At 36.5% G+C, this 19,149-nt stretch overlaps 1 protein-coding gene across 2 annotated transcripts in view; it reads right to left on the bottom strand.

Moving 5' to 3' along the window:
• TMTC3 (transmembrane O-mannosyltransferase targeting cadherins 3) overlaps window positions 1-19,149 on the bottom strand; it is a 62,018-nt gene that overhangs the window by 31,100 nt on the left and 11,769 nt on the right. For both annotated transcript variants that reach the window (XM_049884017.1, XM_049884016.1), the window contains 5 exons: window positions 14,042-14,258; window positions 6,163-6,381; window positions 4,853-4,952; window positions 2,703-2,818; window positions 2,057-2,229 (listed from right to left, as the gene is read on the bottom strand). In XM_049884017.1, coding sequence (XP_049739974.1) covers window positions 2,057-2,229; window positions 2,703-2,818; window positions 4,853-4,952; window positions 6,163-6,381; window positions 14,042-14,239 — 806 coding nt within the window. In that variant the 5' untranslated portion in view covers window positions 14,240-14,258. The remainder of the gene's footprint in view (window positions 1-2,056; window positions 2,230-2,702; window positions 2,819-4,852; window positions 4,953-6,162; window positions 6,382-14,041; window positions 14,259-19,149) is intronic.

The raw sequence follows: 19,149 nt of genomic DNA, 5'->3' as shown, positions 1-19,149 counted from the left end.
GACCTTTTGGTTAGCAGCCGTAGCACTTAACCACTACGCCACCAGGGTTTCCACAGAACTACATACCCAGTGAAAATATCTTTCAAAAACAAAGGTGAAATAAACACATTTTTAGACATGCAAAAGCTAAAATGATTACTCACCAGCACACTCGCATGACAAGAAATGTTAAAGTCCTTCAGGTACAAGGCAAAATATATGAAAATCTTGAACTAACAAAGGAATGAAGAGCACTGGAAATGTTAACTCCATGGGTAAATATAAAAAACTTTTTTTTTCTGTTTAAAAATCTTCAAAGGATAATTTACTGTTTAAAGCAAACAAACAAAAGCAGCCCCAAAAATCGGAAACAAAAATAATTTTGGATTTCTAATGTATGCTGAAGGAAAATGTATGCAAATAACACAAAGAATGAGAAGAGAAAAATGAAACGTAAGCTCTTGTACTATACACACACATATATGTACTTATATTCATACTATACATACTTGAAGTTATAATATCCCTTGAAGGTAGACTGCGATAAGCAAAAGATGCACACTAGAAACCCTAGAATGAGACAACAAAGATTTATATCTAATAAACCAAGGAGATAAAATGAAATAATAAGAAGTACTCAATCTAAAGGAAGGTGAAAAGAGAAAAAAGGAAACAAAGAATATATGGGTGGACTAAGGGAACAATGAGCAAGATGATAGATGTGAATAAAACTATATCAATAATCATATTAAATATAAATGACCAAAACCCTGCATTTAAAGGACAGATACTATCCAATTAAACAAAAGAGGAAAATCCAACTATATGCAGCCTACACGTAATACACCTGAGAAACAACCAAAATGTCCATCAACAGATGAATGGATAAACAAAATGTGGCACATATATACAATGGAATATTATTCTACCATAAATAGAAATGATGTCCTGACACATGCTACAACATGGACGAACCTTGAAAACAATATACTGAGTGAAATAAATCAATTGTAAAGGGATAAATATGGTAGGCCTCTATTATATGAAATACACAGAATAGGCAAAGATACAGAGACCAAAGTTTTAACAGTGGTTACCACGGGTAGGAGAAAGGGGGGAAGAGGGAGTCATTATTTAGCAAGCAGTGAGTTTCTCTTTATGGTGATGGAAAATTTGGCAACAATTATTGGTGACGGTTCAACATGATTAACGTAGGTGATATGACTAAACTATAGAAGTAAAAAATGCTGAATTGGCAAATGTTGTGTTTTATATATATATGTACATAAACATATATCTATCTTAACAACAATTACGAAAAAAAAAAAGAATATGAGATTATATCCTCCACCAAGGGAAAAAAAAGTATAACGGCTAAAATATTATGCTACACTTTGATGAGACAGAGTGACACTTGTTAGATTACTACCAATAAAAAACAGATGAAAGCATATATAAAAGTGAACAAAATTAAAAAAAAAAGAGAGAAGCCTACATTAAAGACACAGGAAGGTTATAAGGACTGGAAACAGATACACCATATAACGCTAACAAAATATAGCTAGAGTGGCTATGTTAGTATAACACAAAGTAAATTTCAGAGTAGAGTCTTATGAAAGACAGAAGCTCATTTCAAAATGATGAAAGGGGCAACTGATCAAGAGGATGTAACAATCTTAAATGTTCATGCATTAATAACAGAGTTTCAAAACATGTGGAGCAAGAATTGATACAATTGCAAGGAGAAATGTACAAATCTACAATTACAGTCAAAGATTTCAACATTCCTCTCTCAATAACTGATAGAAAAAGAAGACAAAAATCACTAAAGACAGAAGACTTAACTCGTCAACCAATTTGGGGGTCATTATTTTTACTGTGATGATAGTTTTATGGTTGTACGCATACATCAAAACTTACTAATCTGTACATTTTAAATATGTGCAATTTTTTATGTTAAGTATATATCAATAAAGCTGTTTAAAAAACTCAATGTAAATCAAAGACTTTCTGGAACATTTATAATCACTGAAAATCTAAAGTCATGAAAACACAAAAAAGACTCAGAATTTCATACCTAGTGAATACTGGAAGCTGGGACTGAATAATCTGGACTCTGACCACAACAAGTAATAGTGTACTAAACATCAGGACAATAAGTTTTATTAGTGTTTGCAGCATAGAAAATGGAATACTACTCTTTCCACGGAGAAAGTGTCCAGCAGTAGAACATAATAATGGCAAAGTATACTAGGGAAAAAAAAAAGAGTTTTAAATAATGAATAACAATATACTATTATGTTTCACAACATAGCACCTCCCAAATACAACATTAAGTACAAACTGACTCTAATTATAAAACCAATATGGAACAATTTGTGGAACTGGTAATGAATAAAAATGAAGACTACCTAATAATGAATTATATTTTACAGTATTATTCTGCACTGTTCCAAATTGCCTAATAATTTCATTATTGAAACTTAAAAATCAGTCCTTAAAAAATGAAGATGTCTTTAAAAAAGAAAAAATTAAGTTTTAGTGGGTATGAAAGAAAACATGCTTGTTTTATGCAAATTTTTGGTTTGACTTTCTAAATGAATTGGTAAACAGAGTGATTTAAATAGATAGGATAGTTTCTAAAGATAGATTTAGAAAATAAAGACAATCTGATTAAACTAAGATAAACCAAGATAGCAATCAAAAATTTTATGTTTCCTTACCCCCTGGGCAATAAACACTTCATACACACAGCAAATTCCCACAACTGTTATTCCTTGTTCTTTACACAATGTTGCAACAGCCACTAAAAATACTGTCAAAGCAATTGGAGGCCACACTGCAATTTCAGAAAAGAAATAAATAAAACTTCACAAAAACAATTGTATAATAGTACAAAAATTAGACAACTACTAAACATTATGAAAAATCTTGTGATTCCATACCCATATTTCCCATTGACTTACACTGCATAATTTGGAATTTAAAATATATTTAAATTTTCTAAGTAATTGTTTTATATATTCAAAGCAAAGTAAAACCTCAAGATGTGTAACTTGAACTAAAATACATTTTTTGTTTTGGGAGAGGAAAGTTTTCCAACCAAATAGTAACTTTTAAAACAAAGGCTGGGTGGGGAAAATGGAGAAAATTACAGGTGTGAATCATAATTAACAAACTATCAATACAAAAAGAAGATAAATGCTTGAAATTATTCCATAGATAGATATCTATATAGCTTATTACATCTGTACTTCAGGATCAAAACCGAAATCAAACCCAGTGCCGTTGAGTCGATTCCGACTCATAGCGACCCTACAAGACAGAGCAGAACTGCCCCATAGAGTTTCCAAGGAGCGCCTGGCAGATTCGAACTGCCGACCCTTTGGTTAGCAACCGTAGTACTTAACCACTATACCACTTCAGGACAGATCTTGAAATATTCCGTTTGATGATGAATGCAAAGCCGTTCCTCTTCAATTTGTCATACCCGGTGTGGAAGACCGTATGATTGTTTGATTCAAACTGTCCAATACCTGTCTAAAACAACTCACTAATGTCTATATCAATCTTTATGCATTCCATTTCATTTTTGATGACTTCCAACTTTTCTAGATTCACTTTATATATTGCATGTTCCGATTATTAATGCATATTCGCAGCTGTTTCTTTTCATTTTGGGTCATGCCACACCAGCAATTGAAGGTCCTGAAAGCTTTACTTCATCCTTGTCATTAAAGTCAACTCTGCTTTGAAGAGGCAGCTCTCTCCCAGTTGTATCTCGAGTACCTTCTAACCTGAAGGAAGCCCTGGTGGCATAGTGGTTAAGAGCTACGTGTGCTAACCAAAACGCTGGCTGTTTGAATCTACGAGGTGCTCCTCGGAAACTCTACCGGGCAGCTCTACTCTGTCCTATAGGATCACTATGAGTTGGAATTGACTTAACAGCAATAAGTTTGATTTTTTTTTTTTTAGTCCAACCTGAAGGACTCACCTTCCGGCACTATATCTGCTGCTATTCATAAGGTTTGCACTGGCCAATTTTTTTTTTGCAGAAGTAGACTGCCAGGTCCTTCTTCCTAGTCTTAGTCTGGAAGCGCCACTGAAACCTGTCCCCCATGGGTGACCCAGTTGTTATTAGAAACAACAGTGACATAGCTTCCAGCATTACAGCAACATGCAAGCTACCACAGTATAACATACTGACAGACGAGTGGTGGGGACACAAGGGCTCAATAAATAGCTGAAATATGATCCAGACATAATAGAAGTTATACTAGAGTTGCCTAAACAGTATAATTCACAGTCCACCATGTGTTATTTTTAGAAAGGCAAGTGAAGCATTGGTACCTGTATCACTGATAGATAATATCAGGTGGAACTAGGCAATAAGACTCAAAACTCCTATATTCTAGGATAATTTGGTTTTTAAAATTAGGTCAAATAGAATCTCTTAGCTTACAGTAAAATATAAACAAAATGCAGTTTTTAATGTAGACAATGTTGCATACTTTCATATTATCATATATGCTAAAGCAGAACAACGTATAAAGATAAACCAAGTGTGGCATATAAAAGGAGCCTTGGCGGCGCAGTGTTTTAAGAGCTTGGCTGCTAACCAAAAAGTCAGCAGCTCAATCTCACCAGCTGCTCCGCAGGAGAAAAGATGTGGCAGTCTGCTTCTGTAAAGGTTACCTGCCTTGGCAATCCTATGAGGCATTCTATTCCGTCCTGTAGGGTTGCTATGAGTTGGAATCGATTTGATGGCAATGGGTTTGGGTGGCATATAATGTGTAAGAGGCATCTGGCACAAATAAAAATTACATTACCAAGTTTTATAGGTACAGAAAAAAGTCAAATGTTAGACATTTACCTATGGAATTATCTGGTCCTTTAGATTTGGTATATGACAAAAATGCAGCTAGAAAAAAGATAGATGACAAAAGTTCTGCTCTTCCTACAACACCTGTTACCTAGAAAGGAAAAGAGGGAGTGAGTTCCAAATTAAGGAAGAGTATTTTGAAAATGTTACATAATACCAACAGCACTTTACATAGAAATTAAATAGTCGTAACTTTTCAAATACACATTTCTATTTCTTACACAGTCCTTGAGTGCCCTCATGTGGTAAATTTGTATAATATCCATGAATGAAACTATCAGAATGATCATTTGTAACAGTTCTTTTATTATTATTATTTAACTTACTCTGAAATAACTATAGACTCCTGGGAAATTGCAAAAAAAAGCACAGAGCGGTCCTGTGTACCATTTACCCAGCATCCCCCAATGTAACATCTGACATAACTCCGGTACAATTACCTAGCATAGTTCTTAAAAAAAATTTTAAAAAGAACTAAGCCCTTCTTAAAATTTTTCTTAAAATACAACTGTTCTTAAAAAGCAAAAGTATCATAAATTCAATGTGTTACCTCATAATAAACCAGCAAACTAAAAAAGACAATAAACAGAACCCAATTTAAATAGAAGAGAGAGAACTAAATTTCAATTAGAAATAAATACTATTTAGGTTGGAGTTTAAATAAAATCTTAATTATAATTTATACTCCCTTTATGAAATAATGGGGATATATTACAAGTATAAAAGCCATATGTAGAAAGACAATGTAGTATGGGGGTGTGGGGGGAGGCACCAGTAATTAAAATTAAAAGAAGTTATTTCTAATTCTTTCTTTGTGAGCTTGGTCAGACTATCTCCATAGATCTCAATCTTCTCTTCTGTAAAATGAGAGGATTTAGAAGTCTTTTTAAATTCTAAAAATTTGTGTATAAAACCCCCAAGCTTCTTCCTTAAGAGCATTTGGGACTCACAAAATCTAAAACAACCTACCATTTTTGTAAACATGCAGGAAATGTTCAGCTAGACACCAAAAGATAGTGGGAGACGACACAGCATCCCTCCAACCAAAGCCAAAACACACACACACGGTTTAAACATAAAGACTTTTGCCTACAAACTTTCATTCGTTTACGTACAAAGTTGTTTTAAAATTTAAAAAAATGTGCGATAGAAAGTTAGACTTACTATTTTAATTCAAGAGTCTTTAAACACTTACCCTTAATGTCATGGTTAATTTTTTTTCTTAAAAACTTATAACATTATAATCAATGCATAGGTTTTCCAATACAATAATGGAAAAAAATTGATTTAGTTTTACTTACTGCTTCTGTGTGTACTGGATGTACTGCAAAAAGTAAAGAAGCAATCACACTACTCTTGTTGTCCAGAAAAAGTTTGCAGACTTTAAGAAATATCACACTAACCACAGCATGGAAAATCAGATTGAGGAGATGATATGACATTGGCTGGAGTTCACTAAACAGATAATTTAAGCGAAATGTCAATACTGTTAAAGGACGGTAAGATTTGTGGCTTCTCTCCTAAAAGAAGAAAACAAAAACAGAAACAAAAAAATCAATCACTGATTATCAAAATAACGTAGTCCCTCAGGGTACATAAATTACCACATTTTTATGCAAATAATGCACACCTTCTATGTTTGTTTGCCAATCATGCCATCCCCCAGCAAGTTATTTTCTTAAGCACCACTATGCCAATTTTTTTTTCATGTTGCTGTAAGATAAAATTAGCTTAGTATGCTTACAAAAATATCTCCTGGAGAAAGGGCTCAGTTGGCAAACAAACATAGAAGGCGTCCGTTATTTGCGTAAAAACACAGTAATCATGCATTTCCTATTGAAGGTATATCCATTTGGCTGAGAAATAACAATAGAACAATGAAATGCCCGAAGAGTAACGCAAACATAAAAGGTACCTTTGCAATCTATGCTTTCCTATTTCCTAAGTTCAAAACCAAGGTAATCTCCCTCCAGACACATAGGGGTCATAGAATTAACAGCAGAGAAAGAACATTTGACTATTAACTCGTCTTCACAGATATACAGACTAAAAACAGAAAAAAGTAGGGCATTGGTGACAGTGATCAAGTTGGGGCACAGGATTCTCTTCCTTATTTATTACCAATATGTTATATAAGAGCTTCTACAACTGTTTGGCCAGGTGTTCAAAAGGTAATTTAAGAACAGAATGCTTATTAGCTCAGTTCAAATAGTGATGATTCAAAACCGAAACTAGCTGCCATCAAACCAACTCCTACTCATGGGCAACTCCACGTGCCAAAGTAGAACTATGCTCCACAGAGATATGGATAGTGGATTTTTCCAAAGTAGACTGCCAGTATTATCCACTTGTTTTATGAAAAACATCTCCAATATGTATAAGTCTGAATAGCTTAAACTCAAAATCCCCAAATACTGCATAGAGAGTAATACAAGAGCAAAAATCTGCATGGTGTGCTTTGTTGGCAATAAATCAAATTTTATGTGAAGTACTGAATTTCTTTTTAGGTTAGATGTTACATTTAACCAAAAGAATGTTTTACCAAGCATAATCAAACTAGACTTAAGAATAAAAACACAGTTCAAAAATATATAAAATATTACCTTGGCAATTTTTTATAGTTTTAATTAAACGCACCCACACTCTGCTTCCATGTTCTCCCACCTCTTACCACATTTTGTTGTAACTGTCTGGTACACAGGTACAGACATAACAAGCATGTTCGTCACTATCAGAGAGCATTAGGAAACACAAAACAAACATTCCCCATTTTGGGATTAGGATTATTTCAATATTGCTGCTGGTATTGAATACACACACCATGATATGGCGACCTACTTAGAATGTTCTTTCCTGATAGGCTAATTTTGTACATCCTTCAAACTTCAGCTCATACAAGGCTATCTGAGCACTTATCATTTTTGTTTTTTTAGAGATTGTCATCTTTATTTTTAATTTGCCATTTTAACCATTTTTAAGTGTACAGTGCAGTAGCATTAATTACATCCAAAATGTTGTACAACTTTAATCACTACCTACTTCCAAAACTTTTCATCACTACTTCCAAAGTTTTTCTCAAACAGAAACTCTGTAATCATTAGGCAATAACTACCCATTTCCCCCTTGGTCCAATCCCCTCGTAACTTCTAATTTACCTTCTGTCTCTATGAATTTGCCTATTCTAGATATTTCATGTGGGTTGAGTCAGACAATGTTTGTTCTTTTGTACATGTCATATGTCACTAAGCATATTTTCAAGGTTCATTCATGTCGTTCCATGTTATTAGAACTTCATTCCTTTTTAGTCTGAATAATATGCCATTTGTGCATATACATTTTGTTTATCCATGCATATGCTGACAGACACTTCACTTGTTTCCACCTTTTGGCTATTGTGAATAATGCTGTAACGAATATACTGGTGTACATGTATCTTTTTAGTCCCTGTTTTCAATACTTTGGATGTATACCTAGGAATGCAGTTGCTGGGCCACATGGATTTTCAATCTTAAACTTTCTGAGGAACCAACTGCATTTTCTGGCATGTGAAAATCTAGTTGTTCTGGCACCATTTGTTGAAGAGTCTATTCTTTCTTCCACTGAATGAATTTGGTACCCTTGTGAAAAATCAATTGATCATAAATGTGCGAATTAAACTCATACATTTTCTGTGTATATATCTTTCAACTCCTTTGTTGTTGCTAGGTGCCATCGAGTTGGTTCCAACTCATAGCAATCCTATGTACAACAGAACGAAAAACTGTCCACCCCTGTGCCACTGTCACGATTGTTGTTATGCTTGAGCCCATTGTTACAGTCGCCGTGACAATCCATCTCATTGAGGGTCTTCCTCTTTTTGGCTGACCCTCTACCAAGTATGATGTCCTTCTCCAGGGACTGATCCCTCCTGATAGCATGTCCAAAGTATGTGAGACGTAGTCTTACCCCATCCTTGCTTCCAAGGAGCATCTGGTTGTACTTCTTCCAAGACAGATTTGTCATTCTTTTGGCAGTCCATGGTATATTCGATATTCTTTGCCAATACCACAATTCAAAGGCATCAATTCTTCTTCAGTCTTCCTGATTCACTGTCCAGCTTTCGCAGGCATATGAGGTAACTGAAAACACCATGGCTTGGGTCAGGCACACCTTAGTCCCCAGTGTGACATCTTTGTTTTTCAATACTTTAAAGAGGACTTTTGCAGCAGATTTGCCCAATGCAATGTGTCTTTCGATTTTTTGACTGCTGCTTTCACGGGGGTTGATTATGGATCCAAGTAAAATAAAATCCTTGACAACTTCAATCTTCTCTCTGTTTATTATGATGTTGCTTACTGGTCCAGTTGTGAGGATTTTTGTTTTCTTTATGCTGAAGTGTAATCCATGCTGAAGGCTATGGTCTTTGATGTTCATCAGTAAGTGCTGCAAGTCCTCTTCACTGTCAGCAAGCATGGTCGTGTCATTTGCATAACACAGGTTGTTAATGAGTCTTCCCCCAATCCTGATGCCCCGTTCTTCTTTATATAGTTCAGCTTCTTGGATTATTTGCTCAGCATGTCCATAGGTATGGTGAAAGGATACAACCTTGATGCACACCTTTCCTGACTTTAAACTACGCAGTATCCCTTTGTTCCATTCAAACAACTACCTCTTGGTCTAAGCACTGGTTCCTCATGAGCACAATTAAGTGTTCGGGAATTCCCATTCTTTGCACTGTTATCCATAATTTGTTACAATCCACACAGTGGAATGCCTTTGCATACTCAATAAAATACAAGTAAACATCTTTCTGATATTCTCTACTTTCAGCTAGGATCCATCTGACATCAGCAATGATATCCCTAGTTCCATGGAATATCCAGTGATATACTCTTCAGAATTTGGCTTGAATTTCTGCCAATTCCCTGTGGATATACCGCTGCAGCCACTTTTTAATGATCTTCAGAAAAATTTTACTTGTGCGCGATGTTAATCAAGTCCTTGGTTAGGCTTATTCCTAGGTATTTTATTTGTTTATGTTACTGTAAATGGAATTGTTTTCTTAATTTCCTTTTCGGATTTTTCATTGCTGGTGTATAAATCATCATAGCGACCCTTCTGGGTTGGGTTTGGTGTATAAACACAAAATAGATTTTTCTGTGTTCGTTTTGTATTCTGCAACTTAACTGAACTTACCTATTAGCTTTAGTACTTTTCTTGTGGATTTTTTTTATGTATAGGACCTATCCTTTTTGTTTCTAAGATACTGCACTGAACTGACATGATTTGTATGGAGTCTTAGTTACCTAGTGATGTTGTAACAGAAATACCACAAGTGGGTGCCTTTAACAAACAGAAATTTATTTTCTAACAGTTTAGGAAACTATAAGTCAGAATTCAGGGTGACGGCTCTAAGAGAAGCCCATGAAGCTCCACAATTTGAAATCTAGGAGGCTATGGCTCCACCCTGTGAGACCTAGGAGACCCTGACTCCATCCTTTGAAACCAAGTCAGCCTTGCTTCCTTCCAACAGTTCTGCTACCTCTGAGCTGCTACAGAAATGGTCCTTTTCTTTTCTTGGAGGACAACAGAAGTAGCTTCTTTGGCCTATTTCCTGCCTGTAGAATTCCAAGGGAAAGGCAGCTTTTCTCCTTTTTGTCCTATCTCTGACTCCTTCTGTCTAAACTGATGGGTTTTCTGCTGCGGTAGTTGGTTAGATTCATCAGTCACGGGCTTAATCTCTTTAACAAAAGATTGTGAGCCATGTCCTTGGTGAAAATCCTAGAACATGTATCTTGAGTTTGTACATCGGGATTTTCCAAATCTTTCAGTTGTTTTTATTTTGCATAGTTCATTTTTAAATTCATCTCTTTCCTCTTGTATTTTACTCCAAGTGGCAAGAAGAAACCATGCGGCCACTTTAAAATCTTGCTTAGAAATCTCTTCAGCCAAATATCTAAGTTCATCATTTAAAAATTCCACCTTCCATCAAACATGTGAATATAATTCAGTCAAGTTCTTTGCCACTGCATAAAAAGTATCGTCTTTCCTCCACTGTCCAATCCCATGTTCATTATTTCCTTTTAAAGCCTCACCAGAAGCACACTTCAAGTCCACATTCTAGCAACATTCTGTTGATGGTGCCATATGCATTCTCTAAGATGACAGGGACTTTCTCTACAGCTCTCCTCACTTCTTTCTGACTCCTCACCAGAACTGCCTTTGGCGTTCATAATTCTACCATAACTCTGTCTCTTCAAGGCAATCTAGGGCCTTAGCATGAAGCACATCAAATTTCCTCCAAATTGTACTCGTTACCCAATTGGGAATCAACTTCTACATTTTAGATATCTGTTAGGGCAGCATTCCACTCTCGAGTACCAAATTCTGTCTTAGTTATCTAGTCCTGCTATAACAGAAATACCACAAGTGTGTGGCTTTTCCGAACAGAAATTTATTTCCTCACAATTTAGAAGGCTACAAGTCTGAATTCAGGACACCAGCTCTAGAGAAAGGCTTTCTCTCTCTGTCGACTGTGAGGAAAGGTTCCTGTCTCTTTTCAGGTTCTTCTGCTTGGTTCCTTGGAGATCTAGTAGCTTGTATCTTCCCCATCTGTTTTGGTTGCCTACTTAATCTGCTCTTTTATATCTCAAAAGAAACTGACTTAAAAAACACCCTACATTAATACTGCCTCATTAACATAGCAAAGAAACCTATTCCCAAATGGGATTATAACCACGGATATAGGGGTTAGGATTTAGAACACATGTTTTTAGGGGACAAAAACCAATGCATAACATACAGGAAAGCAGAAAAAGATTCTACTTTCTATTGCTCCATTAGGGTATATATTCTAGTCAAAAGAGTGAAGTCAGAAAGTAGAAGGGAATACATTTTTATTTTTAATTTTTAATAGCAGCATATATAATTGCTTGGTTATGTCTATTACATGCACATATGCCACAGGCAATGAGCAACTAAAAGTAGATTAATTATTAACATAATTCACTAGGAAACTAAGACTTTTGAGTAATAATCATCAGCTTATTAGATATCACATTTACTCTGAAAATACAGTAAAGCAGCTGGTTCCATTTTGAAAAAACCAATTCAGATCATTGTGACACTCAGGCATAGTAAAAATAAACTTAATTACTCATGGTATTAGATGGCAACAGAAACAGAAGCATGAATGTAATAAATAAATATGCTAACAGTTTCCTGTTAATGTGAATCTCCATACACAGGCGATAAACAACGCAGTAAGGCAGTATATCTGCAGAGGTTACCATAACACAAGGTACTTCACAGGCCAAAAGTCAGAAGAGTAGGGCTCATTATAGCTCAGTGGTTCTCAACACTAGGTGGACTACAAAATCACCAAGATGACTTAAAAATATACAAACAGCCCTTTCCCATAGCATTGACACCATGGTATGCTAACTTTTACGAGGCTCTTTCATCTGGCCAGCTAATCTTTCAAGTCGAAAACCCTACGTCATGACTATAACCATAAGAGTTACTACCATAAGATGGGGTCATGGGCTCATTTTAAAGGTCTCTGTAGATCAGGGATAGGGATGCAGGGGAATAAGCTGTCTAGAAATACTGGCTGTTCCAGTAGGGCTATTTTTTCCTTTGTTATCGAAAGATTTTCTTAAAGGCTAGAATTGGGTGAGAACAAGAAGGTGGCAGAAATATGAGTTCTACTTATATAAACAAGAAAAAATGTTTACTATGTGGTTGTGACTTGACAAATGACAGATTCCATCCATACCCTTGAGAAGGATCCAAATTTTGGGCATGGGGGAAGGGACCAAAAATGGCTACTAAGGATCAAACTATTAAAAAATGTTACATGTTATACTTCAACAGCCACTTATTCAACATCTATGTGTCAGACAGGGGCATTTACGGTTCAGTGGTATAATCCTAAGGAACCCTAGTAGTGCAGTGGTAAAGTGCTCAGCTAACTGAAAGGTCGGTGGTTCAAACCCACTGTCATTCTGTGGGAAAAAGATGTGGCAGTCTGCTCCCCTAAAGATTTACAGCCTTGAAAACCCTATGGGGCAGTTCAACTCTGTCCTATACGGTCGCTATGAGTAGGAATTGATTCAGTGGCAATGGGTTTAGGTTTTTTTAGTAGAATTCTTACCCTCCATGTGGGAGACCTGGGTTTAATTCCCAGCCAATGCACCCTATATGCATCTACCACCTGTCTGTCAGTGGAGGTTTGGCTGCTGCTGTAACAGTGAACATAGCAAAGCTTCCAGACTAAGATGGACTATGAAGAAAAGCCTGGGACCCACTTCCAAAAATCAGCCAATGAAAACAATGGTCTGATCTGCAACCAATCATGGGAACGGTGCAGAACCAGACAGTGTTCGTTTCACGGTGCACAGAGGTCAACTCGATGGCAGCTAACAACAACGACATGGGCCAGGCACTGTAGACAGATAAATTAATTCATTTATTTATCCTCATATGTAAGAAAAATGCCTTGCCATCTTAAAGTTGTCTTCCCACCAATTTCACACAGTTAATATGGCAGAATTAAAATTAGAACCAAATCTACATGATCCCAAGTCACGAAAAGTTTAAACCCAAACAGTTTAGTACTGACCATCTAAATAAATTATTGGCAGTGTAAATAAAAACACCCTCATAAAAATGAACTACACTTTTGGGTTCTCAATACAAAGCCAAAATAACTATTAGGTAAGAGATATGACAAATTTTACTTATTTAGTAAATGACTTTTTTTTCCCATGCAGAAAAATAGATAACATATATATATCTTTTACCTTTAAAATCTAATCTATTTATACTGACTTTACTATGTTTTACAATTACAGTAGTCGTATCTTTTGCCTGACTCACAAGAGAGAAAAAAGAGAAAGTCAGTTAGCAAGAAACAGGCTTGTACTGCACCTCCTGCTCTCCCTACACATTTGGTTTTCACCCACATATATTATTTTTAAAAAGATTTAAGTACAGGTACACAGCCAAAGAAAGAATCAAGTATGTTTTAAAGACGGTAATCCACATCTTAAGCTTCCTGTTCAATTTATGACAAAGATGTTATGCCTCATAAAAATTTTGGGGAAAAAAATCCCATAATTACTATGATGACAATGTTGATAAGATATTAGGGGCAATAAACTAATTGAATATTCAAAAATTTGAAATATGATTACTTACCTCAGACATAGGGGTTCCCCAGAAGTCATTCTGAAATAAAGTTTTTAAAGGTGTAGATGGATGTAAGTCTTTATTATCCAGTATTGCTGAAACATCATCAAAAACAAAACCACAAAAAAGGCTGTTCCAATAGCAGGCAGTCACCACACCTACTATTAAGGTTACTTCTTTGAAGTTAATATTAGCCATCTTTTCCATAAGTACTCATGGACAAACACTGGAAAAAAAAATTATGAAGATGATATAAGCTACATTTTTTGATCCAAATAAATACAATTTTAATAGATGGAAAATGAATAAAGATTGAATGCTAATTCTTCCAGAGGATCAATCTTCAAAGCTCAGCTCAAATGCCATCCACCTCTAAGAAGCACTAGCTAACAATCTCTCCAAATTCTTAACATAAGGCAGAATTAACTGCTCCTTTATGTGTGTTTTCATATGCTTATTACAGAATTTTATAGCACCAGTTCATATTTGGAAACATCTCCCTAGTTAACTGGATATTAAACCCCTTATCAACTGTCTGAGGTTATCTAGAAAGCAAATATAAATAAGATAGTTCTAAAACACAAGCACATGATCTATGTCAGGAGCATCTAAATTAATCTTATGGGAAAACAAAAAATGACTGAAAAGATACTAAGCATGGAGTTTCTGAAATGTAGATCAAGCTTGTATTTCCACCGTTTATGTATCTAAATATCAACTATTAACTCAATCAGAGCTCCCAACTTATACCATGCAGCCTTGTTCAGTTTGCTCAAAGGTCTTTTAAATTTTTTTTGTCTTACTCTCACTTAAATCACAATTAAAAAAAAATTCCGTCTTGAAATTTCTAGAAACATACTACCTATTTAAACTAACACAAACAGAGGTAGAACAACTAAATAAACCTACAACAAAAGAAGAGATTGAAAAGGTAATTAAAAAACTCCTGACGAAAAAAAGCTCTGGCCCTGACGGCTTCACTGGAGATTTTAACCAAACCTTTAGAGAAGAGTTAACACCACTACTACTAAAGCTATCCATGGATAGAAAAGGATGGAATACTCTCAAACTTGTTCTACGAACTCAGGGTAACCCTGATATCAAAACGAGGTACAAACACCACAAAAAAAGAACATTAAAGACCTATATCCCTCATAGACAATGAGGGCAATCATATAGTTTACTATGCTGGGAATGACGATTTGAAGAGGAATGGTGTTGCATTCATGGTAACAAAGAACGTTTCAAGATCTATCCTGAAGTACAATGCTGTTAGTGATAGGATGATATCCATACGCCTACAAGGAAGACCAGTTAATACGACTATTATTCAAATTTACGCACCAACCACTAGGGCCAAAGATGAAGAAATAGAAGATTTTTATCAACTGCTGCAGCCTGAAATTGATCGAACATGCAATCAGGATGCATTGATAATGGTGATTGGAATGCGAAAGATGGAAACGAAGAAGGATCAGAAGTGGAAAATATGGCCTTGGTGATAGAAACAATGCCAGAGATCGAATGACACAGTTTTGCAAGACCAACGACTTCTTCATCGCAAATACCTTCTTTCACCAACATAAACGGTGACTATACACATGGACCTCGCCAGATGGAACACACAGAAATCGAACTGACTGCATCTGTGGAAAGAGATGATGGAAAAGCTCAATATCATCAGTCAGAACAAGGCCAGGGGCTGACTGTGGAACAGACCACCAATTGCTCCTATGAAAGTTCAAGCTGAAACTGAAGAAAATCAGAGCAAGTCCACGAGAGCCAAAATATGACCTTGAGTATATCCCACCTGAATTTAGAGACCATCTGAAGAATAGATTTGACGTGTTGAACACTGGTGACCGAAGACCAGACAAGTTGTGGGATGACATCAAGGACATCATCCATGTAGAAAGCAAGAGGTCACTGAAAAGACAGGAAAGAAAGAAAAGACCAAGATGGATGTCAGAGGAGACTCTGAAACTTGCTCTCGAACGTCGAGCAGCTAAAGCAAAAGGAAGAATTGACAAAGTAAAAGAACTGAACAGAAGATTTCAAAGGGTGTCTGGACAAGACAAAGTAAAGTATTATAACGACATGTGCAAAAAGCTGGAGATGGAAAACCAAAACGGAAGAACACGCTCAGTGTTTCTCAAGCTGAAAGAACTGAAGAAAAAAATTCAAGCCTCGAGTTGCAACAGTGAAAGATTCTATGGGGAAAATATTAAACGAGGCAGGAAGCATCAAAAGAAGATGGAAGGAATACACAGAGTCATTATACCAAAAAAGAATTAGTAGATGTTCAACCATTTCAAGAGGTGGCATATGATCAGGAACCAAGGGTACTGAAGGAAGAAGTCCAGGCTGCTCTGAAGGCATTGGCAAAAAACAAGGCTCCAGGAATTGATGGAATATCAATTCGGATGTTCCAAAAACCAGATGCAGTGCTGGAGGTGATCACTCGTCTATGCCAAGAAATATGGAAGACAGATTCCTGGCCAACTGACTGGAAGAGATCCATATTTATGCCTATACCCAAGAAAGGTGACCAAACCAAATGTGGAAATTACAGAACAATATCATTAATATCACATGCAAGCAAAATTCTGCTGAAGATCATTCAAAAACGGCTGCAGCAGTATATAGACAGGAACTGCCAGAAATTCAGGCCAGTTTCAGAAGAGGACGTGGAACCAGGGATATCATTGCTGATGTCGGATGGATCCTGGCTGAAAGCAGAGAATACCAGAAGGATGTTTATCTGTGTTTTATTGACTATGCAAAGGCCTTCGACTGTGTGGATCATAATAAATTATGGATAACATTGCAAAGAATGGGAATTCCAGAACACTTAATTGTGCTCATGAGGAACCTTTACATAGATCAAAAGGCAGTTGTTCGGACAGAACAAGGAGATAGTGATTGATTTAAAGTCAGGAAAGCTGTGCGTAAGGGTTGTATTCTTTCGCCATACGTATTCAACCTGTATGCTGAGCAAATAACCCGAGAAGCTGGACTATATGAAGAAGAATGGGGCATCAGTATTGGAGGAAGACTCATTAACAACCTGCTGTATGCAGATGACACTACCTTGCTTGCTGAAAGTGAAGAAGACTTGAAGCACTTACTAATGAGGATCAAAGACATCAGCCTTCAGTATGGATTGCACCTCAACATAAAGAAGACAAAGATCCTCACAACTGGACCAATGAGCAACATCATGATAAACGGAAAAAGACTGAAGTTGTCAAGGATTTCATTTAATTTGAATCCACAATCAACAGCCGTGGAAGCAGCAGTCAGGAAATCAAAAGACGCACTGCATTGGGTAAATCTGCTGCAAAGGACCTCTCTGAAGTGTTGAAGAGCAAAGATGTCACCTTGAAGACTAAGGTGTGCCTGACCCAAGCCATGGTATTTTCAATCGCATCATATGCATATGAAAGCTGGACAATGAATAAGGAAGACGGAAGAAGAACTGACGCCTTCGAATTGTGTTGTTGGCAAAGAGTATTAAATATTTCATAGACTGCCAAAAGAATGAACAAATCTGTCTTGGAAGAAGTACAACCAGAATGCTCCTTAGAGGCAAGGATAGCGAGACTGCGTCTTACATGCTCTGGACATGTTGTCAGAAGGGATCAGTCCCTGGAGAAGGACATCATACTTGGCAGAGTACAGGGTCAGCAGAAAAGAGGAAGACCCTGAACGAGGTGGACTGACACAGTGGCTGCAACAATAAGCTCAAGCATAACAACAACTGTAAGGATGGCTCAGGACTGGGCAGTGTTTCGTTCTGTTGTGCATAGCGTCACTCTGAGTCAGAACCGACTTGACAGCACCTAACAACAACAACAACATCCCTGATGAACTCTAACATGAAAATCCTCAACAAAATTCTAGCCAACAGAATTGAACAACATATCAAAAAAATAATTTACCATGACCAGGTATGCAGGGATGGTTCGACATTAGAAAACAATCAATACAATCCATCACATAAATAAAAGACAAGAACCACATGATCTTATCAATTGATGCAGAAAAGGCATTTGACAAAGTCCCAACAACCATTCATGATAAAAAACTCTCAGCAAAATAGGAATAGAAGGGAGATTCCTCAACATAATAAAAGGCATTTATATAAAGCCAACAGCCAATGTCATCCTAAATGGAGTTAGTCTGAAAGCATTCCCCTTGAGAATGGGAACCAGACAAGGATGCCCTCTATCACAACTCTTATTCAACACCATGCCGGAGGTCCTAGCCAGAGCAATTAGGCTAGATACAGAAATAAAGAGCATCCAAACTGGCAAGGAAGAGGCAAAAGTATCTCTATTCGCAGATGATATGATCTTATACACAGAAAAACCCAAAGAATCCACAAGGGAACTACTGAAACTAACAGAGAAGATTTCAGCAAAGTATCAGGATACAAGACAAACATACAAAAATCAGTTGGATTCCTCTACACCAAAAAAGAGAACATCAAAGAGGAAATCACCAAATCAATACCATTTACAGTAGCCCACAAGAAGGTAATACACTTAGGAATAAATCTAACCAGAGATAAAAAAGACCTATACAAAGAAAACTACAAGACAATACTACAAGAAACCGAAAGAGACCTACATAAGTGGAAAAACATACTTTGCTCATGGATAGAAGACTCTACATTGTGAAAATGTCAATTCTACCCAAAGTGAACTACAGATGCAATGCAATCCTGATCCAAATTCCAATGATATTTTTTAATGAGATGGAGAAAAAATCACCATCTTCACAGGGAAAGGGAAGAGGTGCTGGATAAGTAAAGCATTGCTGAAGAAGAACAAAGTGGGAGGCATCACACTACCTAATTTTAGAACCTACTGCCACAGTAGTCAAAACAGGCTGGCACTGGTACAACAGATACATAAACCAGTGGAACAGAATTGAGAATCCAGATGTAAACTCATCCACCTATGAGCAGCTGATATTTGACAAAGGCCCAAAATCCATTAAATGGGGACAAGACAGTCTCTTTAACAAATGGTACTGGCATAACTGGATATCCATCTGCAAATGAAATGAAACAAGACCCACAGCTCACACCCTCCACAAAAACCAACTCAAAA

The sequence above is a fragment of the Elephas maximus genome, chromosome 4 (genome assembly GCF_024166365.1).
Source record: "Elephas maximus indicus isolate mEleMax1 chromosome 4, mEleMax1 primary haplotype, whole genome shotgun sequence".
Classification (NCBI taxonomy): domain Eukaryota; kingdom Metazoa; phylum Chordata; class Mammalia; order Proboscidea; family Elephantidae; genus Elephas; species Elephas maximus.
Note: the sequence above shows the minus strand (reverse complement) of the source record. Positions and strands in the feature narration are given on the sequence as shown.